Source organism: Citrus clementina, unplaced genomic scaffold (assembly GCF_000493195.1).
Source record: "Citrus clementina cultivar Clemenules unplaced genomic scaffold, Citrus_clementina_v1.0 scaffold_8, whole genome shotgun sequence".
In the NCBI taxonomy this organism is placed as follows: Eukaryota; Viridiplantae; Streptophyta; class Magnoliopsida; order Sapindales; family Rutaceae; genus Citrus; species Citrus x clementina.
Window position 1 is genome coordinate 23,035,051 of NW_006262022.1, and position 13,929 is coordinate 23,048,979.

Consider the following 13,929-nt stretch of genomic DNA (forward strand, 5'->3'; position numbering starts at 1 on the left):
AGTCACACCCAGCCGTACACGTGGCATTCTGGGAACAAACGGGAGGCCCGCCCAACACATTTCCTTGACAATGACAGGTGGCTGCCAGAAAATGCTTCCCTCCTTTTTCATTTTTCGTTGAAAATACCGGATAGCAACCGGCTCTTCCCGCACAAACCGTTACCTTGAACATTCACTATATATAACTGCCTTCAAAGCGCGATGAAAAACTAAGAGACAGACAGATCCCACCCAGAAAAAAAAGAAAAAAAAAAGTTATTGTAGTTTGGCTATTATAAGCTCTAGAGCTCGAAGCTAAAACTAAAACTTGCCAAGAAAATTAAAAAATGCCCGGAATTGCTATCGGAAACCCGGCTGAGATCGGCCAGCCCGATGCCCTTAGGGCGGCTGTCGCTGAGTTTTTCTCCATGGTCATTTTTGTTTTTGCCGGCCAAGGGTCTGGCATGGCTTACAGTAAGCCTCCTACTCTTGTTACTTCAAAACATTTGACGTGGCCAATTTTTGTTAAAATTTGTTTCCTAATGTCTTAGTTTAGTAGGCACAATAACATTTTGGAGTTGGGAACTAATTAAACCATATTTCCGTGACAGGCAAGCTCACGGACAATGGAGCAGCAACACCAGCAGGTCTAGTGTCAGCATCAATAGCTCATGCATTTGCCCTCTTCGTGGCGGTTTCTGTTGGCGCCAACATCTCCGGTGGACACGTGAACCCCGCTGTTACTTTCGGTGCCTTTGTTGGCGGCCACATTACATTTGTCAGGAGTATTTTGTACTGGATTGCCCAGTTACTCGGATCTGTTGTTGCTTGCTTGCTTCTCAAGTTCTCCACTGGTGGATTGGTAAATGCCATTCAAACCATTTTTTAATGAAATATTATTGTCTCTATATCTTGATGAACTAAAAATGTTTTTTCAATTTTGATTTTATTCAATTTGTTGCAGGAAACATCTGCTTTTGCCCTGTCATCTGGAGTTGGCGCATGGAATGCAGTTGTGTTTGAGATTGTGATGACCTTTGGACTGGTCTACACGGTTTATGCCACAGCTGTTGACCCAAAGAGGGGAAACATTGGCATCATTGCACCAATTGCAATTGGTTTCATTGTTGGTGCCAACATCTTGGCTGGTGGTGCCTTTGATGGTGCATCGATGAACCCTGCGGTTTCCTTTGGACCAGCAGTTGTCAGCTGGACATGGGACAACCACTGGGTCTACTGGCTTGGCCCCTTCGTCGGCGCTGCCATCGCCGCCATTGCCTACACCGTCGCCTTCATTTGCCCAAACACCCATGAGCAACTCCCATCCACTGATTTTTAAGAAAATTGAATTAAAAATCTTTTTCTATTTAGTTTAAGTGTATGCAAAGTTATACGATGAGAGTTACTGGATGGGTCTATTTGGCTTTCGAATTGTGGGCGGTTTCATGTTTGTTTGTATTCGGCCTTTGTTAATCATCAACTCCAGTGAAATCGTCTTGTTTTTCTTCAATCATTTGGTTGAGCAAGTTTATTTGTTGTCTTTGTTTGATTAAAGATTTGCAGTCAGCAACTCAGTATAAGCAAAGAAAAATGAAAAATATAAAATTATATCTGAGGCTCCAAAACCACAAATTGTTGGTGGTTTAAGGATCCTGAATCGCTAATAATGTCCAATGTCAGTGCATACCCATCCCGCTAAGAACAATTATGTTATAACTTAAGTAATAATATATATAAAGAATGGATATTAGATGGTAGAAGTGAACTTCAGTAATCACTCGATGCACAGAAAAGTTATTTACATTAGCCACCGCTGTTTAACAGCAAGTAAGAGTTTTGGACGTGCGGAGAAGTAGATTACAGAGTTCTGCTTGAAATAGGAAACTTTTGGGCATTATAGGTGAATCTAGAGCTTCCTTGTGAGCATGGATAAGGTATAGAGCTTCATTCAGGGTATTGCCTTGTTAACGTTGAGACAACGGTAATCAGAATAATAAGTCTGGATCTTATTACCAGGTTTTAACATATCAAAGTCTAAAATCAAACAAAGGTGGCATCTTTGTTTAAATAATTAGCAGTGCTGGCTCAAGTAAAGCACATGGCAGGCTATATTTGCGAATTGCAGGTACACGCTAGGCAGTGTCCATTTTGAATCTTTCTTTTACTCCCCAGTTGATGGGATGCAATATCTTGTGAATTACCTTCTAGAATTATTTGTCACTAACTGTCAATCAGTAACCAGAACAGTTCTAACCTTCACTTTTTCTTCTTCTCCTGGCGTTTACCCAGTTTTGAACCCCGTTGCTTGAGCATATGTGAGTAAAGTTTGATCCAGGCAAATGGATACATCACAAATACAACCTGACCCAAACAAAGGAATATTGTTAGAAAGTGCAGACAAGCTAAAGTCAGTATATAGAAAGGGAAAGCAAAGCAATGAACTGCCTGGACTATTAATATTATCATAGAGCAAATTGTGTGTGCTGTAGAATTTGTAACAAATGGGACACATATGTTTCAGAAAACAATGGTTGAAGATATTTACTCCTTTTATCAATTTGGTAGAGAACTTGTGTCCGCATAAATATGTGGAGTCAGTTTCAAGTGCATGTTTGTTATATCAGGCTCTGAAGATGGTAGTGTATTGTGCATATGCAGCTCACGGAATGGGAAAAAGGTTGCAAGTCAAATGAGTACTGAACTGAACTTCTTGACACAAAGTTTGTTCCTAGAAGTATTTATGTCTGTAACAGGGATATTTGGGCTACCAGTTCAGATTGCAAAGTAGTATAAATGGGGAGCTTGTGTTGGAACAAAGTAGAAACTCCAATGCATAACGAGTCAACGATTGTGTAATTAATCAGTCCAAGGGAACATATATCCACTGCAGGAAGGAAATTGGCTTTGGTGCCAAGGAATAAAAAGCCAGCTAAAATTTCTGCATTAAAAAACAAATTTAGTATCAGACGTACCTGGACAACATTGTAATAGCTGAAAGGGAGGCCAGCAAAGAAATTTGCAAAGATATTTTTCTCTTTCATATATGGAAATGCTTGGTTTAGGAGTAACACTGCAATAAACGAGGCAAGAATAGAACAAGTTAGATGCTAAAAACTGACAATAAAAGGAATGAAAAGGGGAGCTATATCCTAATGATATTGAATCACCATCTATATCATTCAGTTGATTAATGAATAAAAGCAAGATGAATAGGTATCGATGGACTCACTTTCCCCAAGTACTCCTATAGGATATAGTGGAATGAACATAGTGTACCTACAAATATGCGAAAGAGTTATATTAAACTGTTATGCAATTATAACTTTTGTTGTGTGCATATGATATATGCGGAAAATAAAATGTAAATTAATACCTGAGGTAGGTTAGCCAATGTGGACAAGCTCCAATGGTGTTTAGAGCATAAAACGGATACCTAATTACCTGCATCAAGAAGATAGTCATTGAATCTCAATCCATTAAGATCATGAAGCCAAACTCGATATTAAAACAAAAAATATCTACTAACTACTAAAATGTTACGTAAAAAGGAAAGACCACAGAACAGATACAAAAAACTTCTATTGTGTTCAATGGAAAGAGAGTGCATCCAAAGCACTTACAGAAAAAACACATACACATACACATGAAGAAACGGCTGAAAGTAAGAAAGTTACAATCAAAGAAACTAAATGAGTGCTGGAAAGAAAATCTGACTAAATGAATGCCTGAAAGAAAATGTGTAAGAAGATTTACACCTAATCTCAGGTAACATTAAAAGGGTACAATTTTTCCCAATAAAAAAGCTTTAATACTGACAATCTGATCAGAAACATTAAGTTATATCAATTTAATTGTTTTTAAATGCAATGTGAACTGATGTATTATGCCATTCTCTTCATAATGATGTCAATAAATAAGCTCATCCAGGAATCAGACAACGTTAATTACAAGTCAAAGTTTCTTACTTTTAGCAAACAGCCCATACAATTTGCAAACAATTACTGAATTTTTAAGTAGGCACTAGGCACATAAGATAACAGAACTCACCTCAATTAGACACCAAGCAAGAAAAGTTATGAAAAGTGATGGATGATCCTGTACCTGTTGGAATTTAATGAAAGTTAAATGCAACTCGATTTAAATCTAAGTATCAGGTGATATTGTCAATAACCTGAACAATTTCACAAGCAGTTACTAGGAAGAAAAGAGTCCTTCCACACCATTGCATAAAAGGAAGCCAAACTCCACTTGGAAGAATTCCTTAAAATTCAAACAGGGTTTTGTTTAGAAATCAAAATCAACACAACCCAGATCACATTCCTGTCATTTAAAAAAAATAAAAAATGGAATGTACCCACGGCTCCATGTACAACTTCAAGGAATGCAGCCGTTTGTAGAATCCCTTCAGTTCCAAATCCATAAATTAGCAAACAGAAAAAAAAAAAAACATTTGATTCCTAAGTGTCTGATGGAACAATGCAAAATATGAATGTGGGCAGCAAAGTTTATTAAAAAGAAAACCAAAACAAGACTGACAGATAATTTCTCCGGCAGAAGCAAAGGTTCCAGCAATGGACTTGGTTGACAAAAGGTTGCTTAGTAACATAAAGATAGCAACTATCCTGTCAGAAGAAACAATAATAAACCAAACATGAGTATAGCAAAGACAGAGACAGACATAACTAACTAGAGTCGAGAGTAGAGATCATGAGAAGTGAAAGATGATTGTAAACTTTTATTACCAGCCAGCTGCTTGAAGAGAGTTGTAGCCAAAGAGATAGAGCTTAATCGGTTGACGTTGATGAGCCATTGTTGTTATCAATTGTGGACTTCCGTTTTGTAAATATGTCAACGAGGCTATAGCTTTCGTCGGTGAATCTCCGCGCTGTTATCATATCTAAAATATTCAGATATTTTATAGACCATTTTTGTGGGCAAGGCGTGACTCAATCTAACAATAACAAAGCAAAAGATTGGTCCAGTCTTTAATAGAGCCACAAAGTTAGCTGCACAAACTTAAAAACCGGCCGGCCTATGTTTATTTAGGTCTTGTTTGAGATTTAAGTAACTATTAAATAAAAATTAATAATATATAAAAAATATAAATTTTAAATAATAATTTTAATAAAATTATTAAAAATATAATAGATTTTTTATTTTACAAACGAAAAATTATATTAATATAATTTTTAAATTACAACTGTTAATATTTACCGAACACTTTAATATTATAATTTTTAAATTACAACTACTTTATCCTCAATCGCAAACACCCACTTAATTGCAAAGAGATAGTAGCCCAACTTCGGCCACCTACTACTCTTAGGTAGACTTGGCTTCTATCACCCCTCTAAATATCTTATAAAATATTCAGTTATTTTATAGACCATCGTTGTGAGCTTAGGCCGGCTGGGTGGCCCAATCTAACAAAACAAAAGCTTGGTCCAGTTTTAAATAGGCCCACAAAGTTATAGCACAAGCTTAAAAATTGGCCGGCCTTTCTTCATTTAATTGCAAGGAGAGAGTACCCCAAATTCGGCCCCCTACTAATATTTGGTAGAGTTGGGCTTCTATCAGCCCTTTAAACATCTCTATAAAACTCATATTTTTATGTTTACGATTTTGACCTTAAGAAATATTATGAAATAAAAAATTATCTTTTCAAACCCCATTTTTCATTCTTCAATGCCGGTAAATTACGGTAGAAAAGCTGATTGAACTTTAAATTATGAACAATCCAAACTAAAATAGAAATTTTAACAATCCACACAATAAAATATATTAGATTTTTAAAAAATTCTTAAAGATTTGATGTTAAAATTCACTTTAGAGAGAGAAACTTTAGATCTTATGGGATTTTTGTTGAGAAACAAAAAGGAGTGATGATGATCTGAAACAAGGTTATCAATAATATGAGAATTGCTTAAATGAATTTATATTTTAAGGAGAGATCTAAACCAAAATGAAAATATTATAGGTCGCACAAAAAAATTTTAATGAAGTTGAAAAGGTTTATAGAGAGAGAAAAATCAAGATCTTTTTTTTTTTAGAAATAAATATGTAGGAGTATTCTTATAATTAAAGAGGAAAAGAAGTTTATAATAGTTTTTTAGGGATGGAAATAATATCATTCTAGCTATTAGGTATCGTGCACATAGAACTGAATAATCTTCATAAATAACTGGTCTGTAATTTTGAGGTAGATCTGACCTACTATGAGTTCAAATAAATAAACTGTGCTATTTAAGAGTTGATATAGAGATTATGGTATACTAATGATATGCACGTAAATAATATTTATATAATAAACTCATTCGTATAACTCATGTGGTATAACTTGATATAAAAGCTTAAAAGTGGAATTTTTTAATTTTAATTTTATTTTTTAAGATGTGAGGAGGAAAAAGAAAACGTCTTATCTTATAAATACTCATAATCTCAAGATATTAAAATGAATGTTTATTGTGTTATAATCTCAAAACTTTAATCTGGAAATAATTGAGGAGGTAAAATGAAAAAAAAAAAAAACAACGTTCTTTGGTCGAACTTCCTCTTTAACTTGTGCAACTGGAAAATGGTTGTAACATAACTAAAGACTCCTGTCCTTTTCTCCGCTTCAAATACTGACAAACGCGGACCAATTTATCGCTTCCCTGATATGGCGATAACTAATTCGCAGCCACTACAAGCATGACTGCTGTTTTTTGTCTTTGAAAGGATTGAAAGATGGTATTGCTGGATTGGAGATGGTTTCCATTAGTCGGTTGGACCCAGTGCTATATGATTGACCAGCTTGGGGGATGTTGCATGTCCACATCATGTTTGCTAAAATGCTAGTGTCCATTCATTTTTCTTCCTCACCTTTTTTCTTATTCTTCTTTTTTTTTAATCAAAAAAATCTATACCATTTAAAACTATGTGCTACTTTTTCAGGGTCAGCTAAAAATAATTAGCATCTAGCCATAACGGAATTAATTAAATAAATGTAATGGACTTGGGTGGGCAACCACTAATCTTGTATTTGTTTACAAATTTTCAATAAAGGTACTCCTAGGACCATTTTGCAACCAGAAGAAGAATCATAATAATAATAATAATAATAATAATAATAATAATAATAATATTAACAACTCTTCTACGAAACAACAACCTGTAAATTGTTAACCGATGTCAACTCACCTTTTGACCACCAGTACTCACTAGTTTTAGTTTTTGGCAGGCAGGTAAATGTTAACAACCAACAACATTCTTTAGTTTCTCTTGACGACTGAAAGTGAAATATTCCTGAGCGCGAATTATTCTTGTGCATGCATAGCGTGTTCTAGAATATATTTTTTTTCCCCTTTTTCTTCTGAGAGATTCTTATACATTCCCTAATAATTTTTACTTTCCCTGGAAGATTCTTATGTTCATCACCATCAACAGTTGTTTTCCTGACAAAGTTGTCAAGGCACAAAGCCAAAGGAATGTTTGTAACTGTTTTTACTCCTGCTTAATTTTCAGAGCAAACAAAAAGCAATTGGTTAACGGATACTTTTTGGTTTCACATAACTCACCCACTTGCTGCTGCTAAGGACTGAAAATCACAGTACCTCCTCAGTCTCGAACATATTCTATGTACAGAGCCAGTTTGATTTGAAAACAAGAGCTTAATTAAAAAGTGTATTATACAAGTACATCCACGAAGATACAAGACGATCACATCGTCAAGGGAGATACAGCAACATCAACAAACAAGGTCCTCTCTTTTCCTCTCTGAATAGTAAACAAACAAAAACACAAGGACATACACTAAAGGTCATGCATACAACACGGGGGGATGCTTATGTGTATATATATGATTACAGTGGTATGCCTGGAGAGACTTGATACATGCAAAAACTATTTCAGAAAGCTTGGAGAAAACCCATGGTATATTTTACAGGTTAGAGAGATATAGCTTCCAGAGATCATCTGAGGGAGATATTATTAGCTATAAACAAATTTAAATAAATTGAATTTTGATTAGCTAGCCAGTTAAAGTTGCGGCCCAAGAGGAAATAAATTGATCATCAGTAGGCAGATTAATCATCATCTTACTCTCTTCATCTGCTTCATCCATCTTCCATATCGAATCCCAGGAAGAATAACCCCAACAAGCTGGAGAAGCCATTGGTGATGGACAAGCAAAATTGACATTGCCGTTGCCATCCTGTTTCATAATCTTTTCTTCAGACAATTCAATATCCTTCCAAATTTCATCCATGGAGTAACAACTCGTCTCATATTCCTCGACCAAAGCAGCAGCCACACGAGTTTCATCGTTTCCGCCAGTGTCGTAAAAACTTGCCTTCCCCTGAGGAGGAGGACAGGGCATCGAATCAACAGTTGTGACAGTTGAAGACGGGGAAGAGTAGTTAGAGGACGAAGAGGATGGAGAAGAAACAGCACGTTTCCTCTCTTGAGCCTTCTTCCTCATATGAGTCCTCCAGTAGTTCTTGATCTCATTATCAGTTCGCCCTGGTAACTTGCGAGCAATCCTTGACCATCTGCACAGGGTGGTCGGGTCGTTAAGCTATTTAAATAAACAAGAATTAATAAAAAAATAAAAAATAAAAACTGTTCAGAGTTCAATAATCCGTAAGCATATATGTATATGGTATATTGATGATGATGATGATCAAACCTATTTCCCCATTTGGCATGGAGCTCGAGGACGAGGCGCTCCTCCTGAGGAGTCATCTTGCCGCGTTTAAGGCCAGGATGCAAGTAATTAACCCAACGAAGCCTGCAGCTTTTGCCTGTTCTGTTCAGACCTACAACAAAATATTTCATGTAGTTAAAAGAGTTGCTCCGTCGGAAATTCGTGTATCTCCGAAAGAGCCTACCTCTATTGTATTGTCTCCCGCCACCTTCAAACCTGAAACTTTCGCAATAAAATCCCAACGCCGATCGCCAAACAGCTGCACAAAGTTCACCAGCAGTATGTCCTCCTGCTCTGTCCATGGCCCCTTTCGCACTTCCTCTTGCTGGAGTACCATTTTCGTATAACTAATTCAAGAGCTATCTTATCTCTTCTTCTTCCCGACTCTTGATTCTACTTTTTTCGCTGGTATGTTTTTTTTTGCTTTCTAGTTAAGGCAGTACACGGCAATCTGAGTGTACGCTCAGTGATATTTATACATGCAAGACTCCAATGTTAGAATCAGATAGTGCTTTCCGATTATAATTATATCAGTACATACGAAAATTCATTTTGCATCTTCACCGTACATGTGGTACGCGTGCGCGTGCTGGCTGATCTCCGAGTTTTGATTAATTGTGATAGCCACCTTTTATGCATCTCGATGTCACCCATTACCAAAAAAGAATATATATATATATGTATAACAAATAATAAAACCAAGATCGTATCACTCTCTAACATTACATACTTTCTTCTTACTTATCAAACCATTATTAATTAACAAAGACTGATATGTTGTTAAAGTAGTTTTACACCCAACTCTTCCTGTTTACATTATAATCATAGGATCCCATCTTCAAATGGGTGTTTGTTCAATCACATATTAATGACTTGAACATTAATCACTAAAATTAATGGGGAAAGTAGAGATTTGTTCATGTATTAAGTTATTAATTTGGGGACATTAAATTAAAGTGGGAAAAAGTGGCAACACTGAGTAAAGTCTAAAAAGGACGAAATATTGGGATCAATAAGAATAGGATAATGGAGGTTGCTAGAATTTCTCCTTGTATGCATTACAAGTTGAGGAAATGATAGCAGTGTCCCTTGACTTTAGTAAAGGCCACACATACGGAGAGGCTGAGTGGTAAATTAAACAACAGAAATTAATCAACAAACAGAAAAAGTATAAGAGGACAAAACTTGAAAAGCAGAGAATACGACTGTTTAGGTGTCATTCATATAAGTAACCTTTTTTTTTTTCCGTCTCTTGCAACGATGAAAACGGATTGAGATATTATTCGAGGAAAAATTATTCTTAATTGCGGAGAAGACCACCAAATTGCTTCTTGAAGAAAACTCTTTGAACCGATGTCATTACTTTATTTAGTGCTTAACGTATTAGAGATGTGAGAGTGTCTTGAAAATGTGAAAAGGAATGGGTTCGTTTATTTATTTCGCGGTATGAAATGAGGGTCTAAATCTTCACACCATTTACCCTTTGGAAATCTTTTAAGCTAAGTTTTTTTTTTTTTTTGATGAATTTCTTTTTAATTTGTATTAGAACAACTAATTCATATGTACCTGATAAGTTTTGTAAAATTTAATTCAGGCAGTAAAATTGCAAGTGGTTTGCGAACAGCGTGGATGCCTTGAATTAGAAAATAACTTTGGAAAAAAAAAACAAAGGAGTATCGAGATTGATGAAGTATTATGCACAACAAATATAAATTAACTGCTTTAACTACAGCAGCATACTTTTTTTAATCAATTGCCAGATAGATAAAGATGACAAAGCTGTGAATTAACTAAATATTAAAATTAAGTTTTATTTTGAGTATTTATACTTATTTTTAATGCGAACACGCTGTTAAGCTGTATAATTTATTGCACGATTTGAAGCTTTTACAGTATGTGTAGGATTTGGGAAACCGTGATCATAACAAATAATGATGCATTCTCCATCTAAAAATGGCTTTTGGTATATGTTAATGGCCATATAATTAATTTCATGAGCCAGTTTATGTATAAAGAGAGCATATTGGTTCATGCTGCCAAGATCAGAACTATGCGTCAGCATGCCGCCAAACAGTTCTAACTTCTAAGAAAATAAATGTCATGGAAACGAGGAACATCAGCACAATTAATTTTGTTTGTTTTCAACTGATAAGTAATTTTTTTTTAATTAAATCAATGAATAAATTATTTTTATTTAATTAATGTATGTTTTATTAACAACTTTAAAACACTAACTTCGCACTCTTATATTAATTTACTTATTTTATTAAATAATTACCCATCACAAATTTTTAAAAGTCAATAAAAAAAAATAATCAGATCAATAATGAATCTTTATTCAAACTTAATTGAGTCGTTCTCTAATATCTCTTCTCGTTCAATAACCTGTCTCGTCAAATTTTATCTCTCGCTCTTTTCATTTTCGATACGTTATATATGCTTAATTTCTTAAAAATTCAAGGGGTATTTTAGCCCGTCAAGGAAATTACAAAAAATGAAATGTATAAATTAATTCCCCTCATGTTCAGATGAAATCATTGCATATCTTGTGTCAAATGACATAATTTGAAATTGGGATTGTTTGCCATGAATTTACCGGCCATGATGATTACTACATATATAATAATATTGTCATTCTACTCCGCGGAGGAATAAAAAATTATGTTGTTTTTATGATCATTTTGCAGTTTTAAATTATTTTTTTATTTTTTCTATCACTTTTAAGATTTTTATCTTTTTTCTATATATATATATATTAAATTTGAGTGTCGTTGGTTTTGTTTTACTTATTTATACTAAGAGAATTTTCTTGTAAAATAATATTTTGTATTTATCTATTTTTAATAAATTCACTATATTTAAAATTACTATAAAAAATTCAAAATCTTAATTTTATTTATTTTGAGTTATTAATAATATTTTCATTATTTAGAAATTTTGTTTCTCATCATTTATCAACATTTTAGATTTCTCATCGTCACTAAGATGTAAGCCATCAATTCTGCAGACTCCTTTGTTTAATATGAGCCTTAAAATGCCACTATAGACACCAACAAGCTCCAATGTTTATTGGAATGCAAACGTGGCTTTATTTATTATATCATGATATTAAATGTAATCATCGAGAGAACTAGATTATGAATGAATCCCATCACATATCGTCATGCTCCTGGTCATTTACAGGACCACAAAATCAGTCCTAAAGTCCTTGGCTTAGAGAGATTTCAATACTAAACTCTCTCCTTATTTCATTTTCACTTCACTTGACATATCTTTGATAAATGAAATTCGATTAAGAGGGGAAACTGTAGTTCAGTAGCATATAATCATAAGCACTAAAACATTAAATTAATATGATAATTAAATAAAGAGATATTTAAAAGTGCGATGTGGCATCATATCATATGCCTGTGCATGCTAATACTAACCCCCCCAAAAAAAAAAAAAAAAATTAAATATGTGGTGGTAATGTTAGGAATGTATCCAGCATGAGCATTTGGTTTCGAATTTTCAGCTTAGCTCCATGTACATATATAAGACAAAACAATTTTGAAAGGGAAAATTAAAATGGTATTTGTCAATTCTTGCTCCTTGTTTTAAGGGTTTCTTCTTCACCTTGGAGCTAATGGAATGAAGATAAAAAGAGTGTGTTGCAGCAAAAGGATGAATCAGTGTGACAGGGACACCACCATTAATTAAATTCTATGGCCACCCCACTTGGTTTAATGCCCACAGCCATCTCTTTCGACACGCAAATTATTTTCTTCTTCTCTTCTTCTCCCCTTGCTAATAAAGCTAAGTTTTTCAATTATTTTTCCCCCCCTCTAAGGAAGAATATACTCCAACGTGACTATGCTTTGAAGGAGTAAGGCTATATATGCATGCATCACTAGAAATATATATAATATAAGTGGGTATGGTAAGATGGATAATTTTTAATTATGTGATAAGATAACATTTTGTATGTGGGTGTTGTGCATTTTTATTTGGTTTATTATAGAGATAGATCTTGAGAATATGGTTGATGATGTAAGAGTTTGCACTAAACTTATCAAGTTTTAGTGGCCTAGGGAAGGATGAAGCTTGTCTCACATTGAATGGAGCAAAGGTCCCATTCTATGGGATGCCTTATATAGTTATATTGTGATTTAGGCTTAGCTTGAGGTTATGTGTAATCATATATGTAATTGAGTTGCCCCGTTACTAATTATAGATGCCCTTACTCAGTTTAGAAAGCAGATTAATTATGATGTTGGGTTTTAATTACTTAATAGCTGTTTAAGCTATGCTGTTACGTGGATTATAAAGCTTTTGAGCAGCCAAAACTTTTCTAGTTTTTTTTTTTGTTCCTTTTCTATTGGAGATAAAGGAGATATTCTTTTTTTATCGCCATTTCTTTTCTGGAATATTGATCAGTCAAAGACAAATAGCCATGGTGATGATAATCGACTTAGAATGATTGAGAAAGTGATGAGTCCAAGTGGGTCACTTTCTATTTTGATATATATATGGTCCTTCATTCATTACAGCAATTTGCATATTTGATAATAAAAAGAAACAGAAAATAATTAATTCTAGTGAATAATGGCTCGGATGATTCTTCAACTTTCAATTTGATTGAAAAAGAAGAATTATATAATACAACTTCATTAATATTCAGTATATTCTTAATCAATTCTACATATTTGGATGTGTAATTATTTGTCTGCCGCGACACTAATTCTGTTTAGAATCAATAGAATGATCACCACAACATAAAGTTAGGAACTATGGGAAGATTCTTCAATCATCAATTTGATTGTAAACAAAGAATTATAAAATTTGAGGCTTCCAGTGTTTAAGGGGTCGAGGAGTATTGTTTGATATGACATTGTGTTCTAGAATTAATAGGTGTATTATAGTCAAATCCTGAGTGTATGAGATAAAAATAATAAATAAAAATAAAAATAAAATTGCAATCAAATCTTAATTTCAACAGCCTTTTAATTTGAATTTAGAATCAGAAGCGATCAAAGAATTGATAGTGTTAGCATGTATATGGAATATTAATGGGCAAGGTTTGAGATAAGTCTTTGAGCAGAATGAAAGAATGAAAATTGAAAGTGCAAGTGGGGATCCATATGCTTGCTTAAAATGGCACACGTTTCTCTTGGTACTTGACGCAGATGCATACGTACGATCATGTTCTTTAATTCGTGGCAATTTGTAAATTGTTATATAATTGGAAGATTGGATGAGATAAGGAGATAAGCCACGACTGCGACGCA

General features: G+C 34.2%; 3 protein-coding genes across 5 annotated transcripts; 1 reads left to right on the plus strand and 2 right to left on the minus strand.

Moving 5' to 3' along the window:
• The first annotated feature begins 202 nt into the window (after positions 1 to 202).
• On the plus strand, positions 203 to 1,505 carry LOC18033854 (aquaporin TIP1-3). Its single transcript, XM_006424683.2, has 3 exons — positions 203 to 453; positions 591 to 841; positions 944 to 1,505. Exons 1-3 carry the CDS (start codon positions 327 to 329, stop codon positions 1,316 to 1,318), a joined length of 753 nt encoding a protein of 250 aa, XP_006424746.1. The 5' UTR covers positions 203 to 326; the 3' UTR covers positions 1,319 to 1,505.
• Positions 1,506 to 1,964: 459 nt separating this feature from the next.
• LOC18034211 (very-long-chain (3R)-3-hydroxyacyl-CoA dehydratase 2) lies at positions 1,965 to 4,953 on the minus strand. Of its 2 annotated transcripts, XM_006424684.2 has the most exons (9): positions 4,722 to 4,953; positions 4,516 to 4,601; positions 4,334 to 4,381; positions 4,151 to 4,239; positions 4,027 to 4,080; positions 3,353 to 3,420; positions 3,209 to 3,255; positions 2,952 to 3,049; positions 1,965 to 2,340 (listed from the first exon to the last, which is right to left on the minus strand). In XM_006424684.2, the coding sequence occupies exons 1-9, from the start codon at positions 4,787 to 4,789 to the stop codon at positions 2,236 to 2,238; spliced, it is 663 nt and encodes a 220-aa protein (XP_006424747.1). In that variant the 5' UTR covers positions 4,790 to 4,953; the 3' UTR covers positions 1,965 to 2,235. The 2 variants fall into 2 exon arrangements, with proteins under 2 accessions (XP_006424747.1, XP_024034123.1); XM_024178355.1 differs by lacking the exon at positions 4,151 to 4,239 and having other exon boundaries at positions 4,338 to 4,381.
• Positions 4,954 to 7,800: 2,847 nt separating this feature from the next.
• On the minus strand, positions 7,801 to 8,999 carry LOC18035090 (transcription factor MYB59). Of its 2 annotated transcripts, XM_024179454.1 has the most exons (3): positions 8,879 to 8,999; positions 8,645 to 8,774; positions 7,801 to 8,507 (listed from the first exon to the last, which is right to left on the minus strand). In XM_024179454.1, exons 1-3 carry the CDS (start codon positions 8,997 to 8,999, stop codon positions 7,988 to 7,990), a joined length of 771 nt encoding a protein of 256 aa, XP_024035222.1. In that variant the 3' UTR covers positions 7,801 to 7,987. The 2 variants fall into 2 exon arrangements, with proteins under 2 accessions (XP_024035222.1, XP_006424748.1); XM_006424685.2 differs by having other exon boundaries at positions 8,645 to 8,992.
• Between the last annotated feature and the right edge of the window lie 4,930 nt (positions 9,000 to 13,929).

Excerpts from the sequence above, each read along its gene's own strand:
- LOC18033854 (XM_006424683.2), top strand. The coding sequence starts at position 327 with ATGCCCGGAATTGCTATCGGAAACCCGGCTGAGATCGGCCAGCCCGAT. Across the intron at positions 454-590 it reads AGGGTCTGGCATGGCTTACA|GCAAGCTCACGGACAATGGA; the intron begins GTAAGCCTCCTA and ends TTTCCGTGACAG. Across the intron at positions 842-943 it reads AGTTCTCCACTGGTGGATTG|GAAACATCTGCTTTTGCCCT; the intron begins GTAAATGCCATT and ends AATTTGTTGCAG.
- LOC18034211 (XM_006424684.2), bottom strand. The coding sequence starts at position 4,789 with ATGGCTCATCAACGTCAACCGATTAAGCTCTATCTCTTTGGCTACAAC. Across the intron at positions 4,240-4,333 it reads AGTTGTACATGGAGCCGTGG|GAATTCTTCCAAGTGGAGTT; the intron begins GTACATTCCATT and ends TTGAATTTTAAG. Across the intron at positions 2,341-2,951 it reads GCTATTACAATGTTGTCCAG|GTTGTATTTGTGATGTATCC; the intron begins GTACGTCTGATA and ends TGTTTGGGTCAG.
- LOC18035090 (XM_006424685.2), bottom strand. The coding sequence starts at position 8,964 with ATGGACAGAGCAGGAGGACATACTGCTGGTGAACTTTGTGCAGCTGTT. Across the intron at positions 8,508-8,644 it reads CATGCCAAATGGGGAAATAG|ATGGTCAAGGATTGCTCGCA; the intron begins GTTTGATCATCA and ends CACCCTGTGCAG.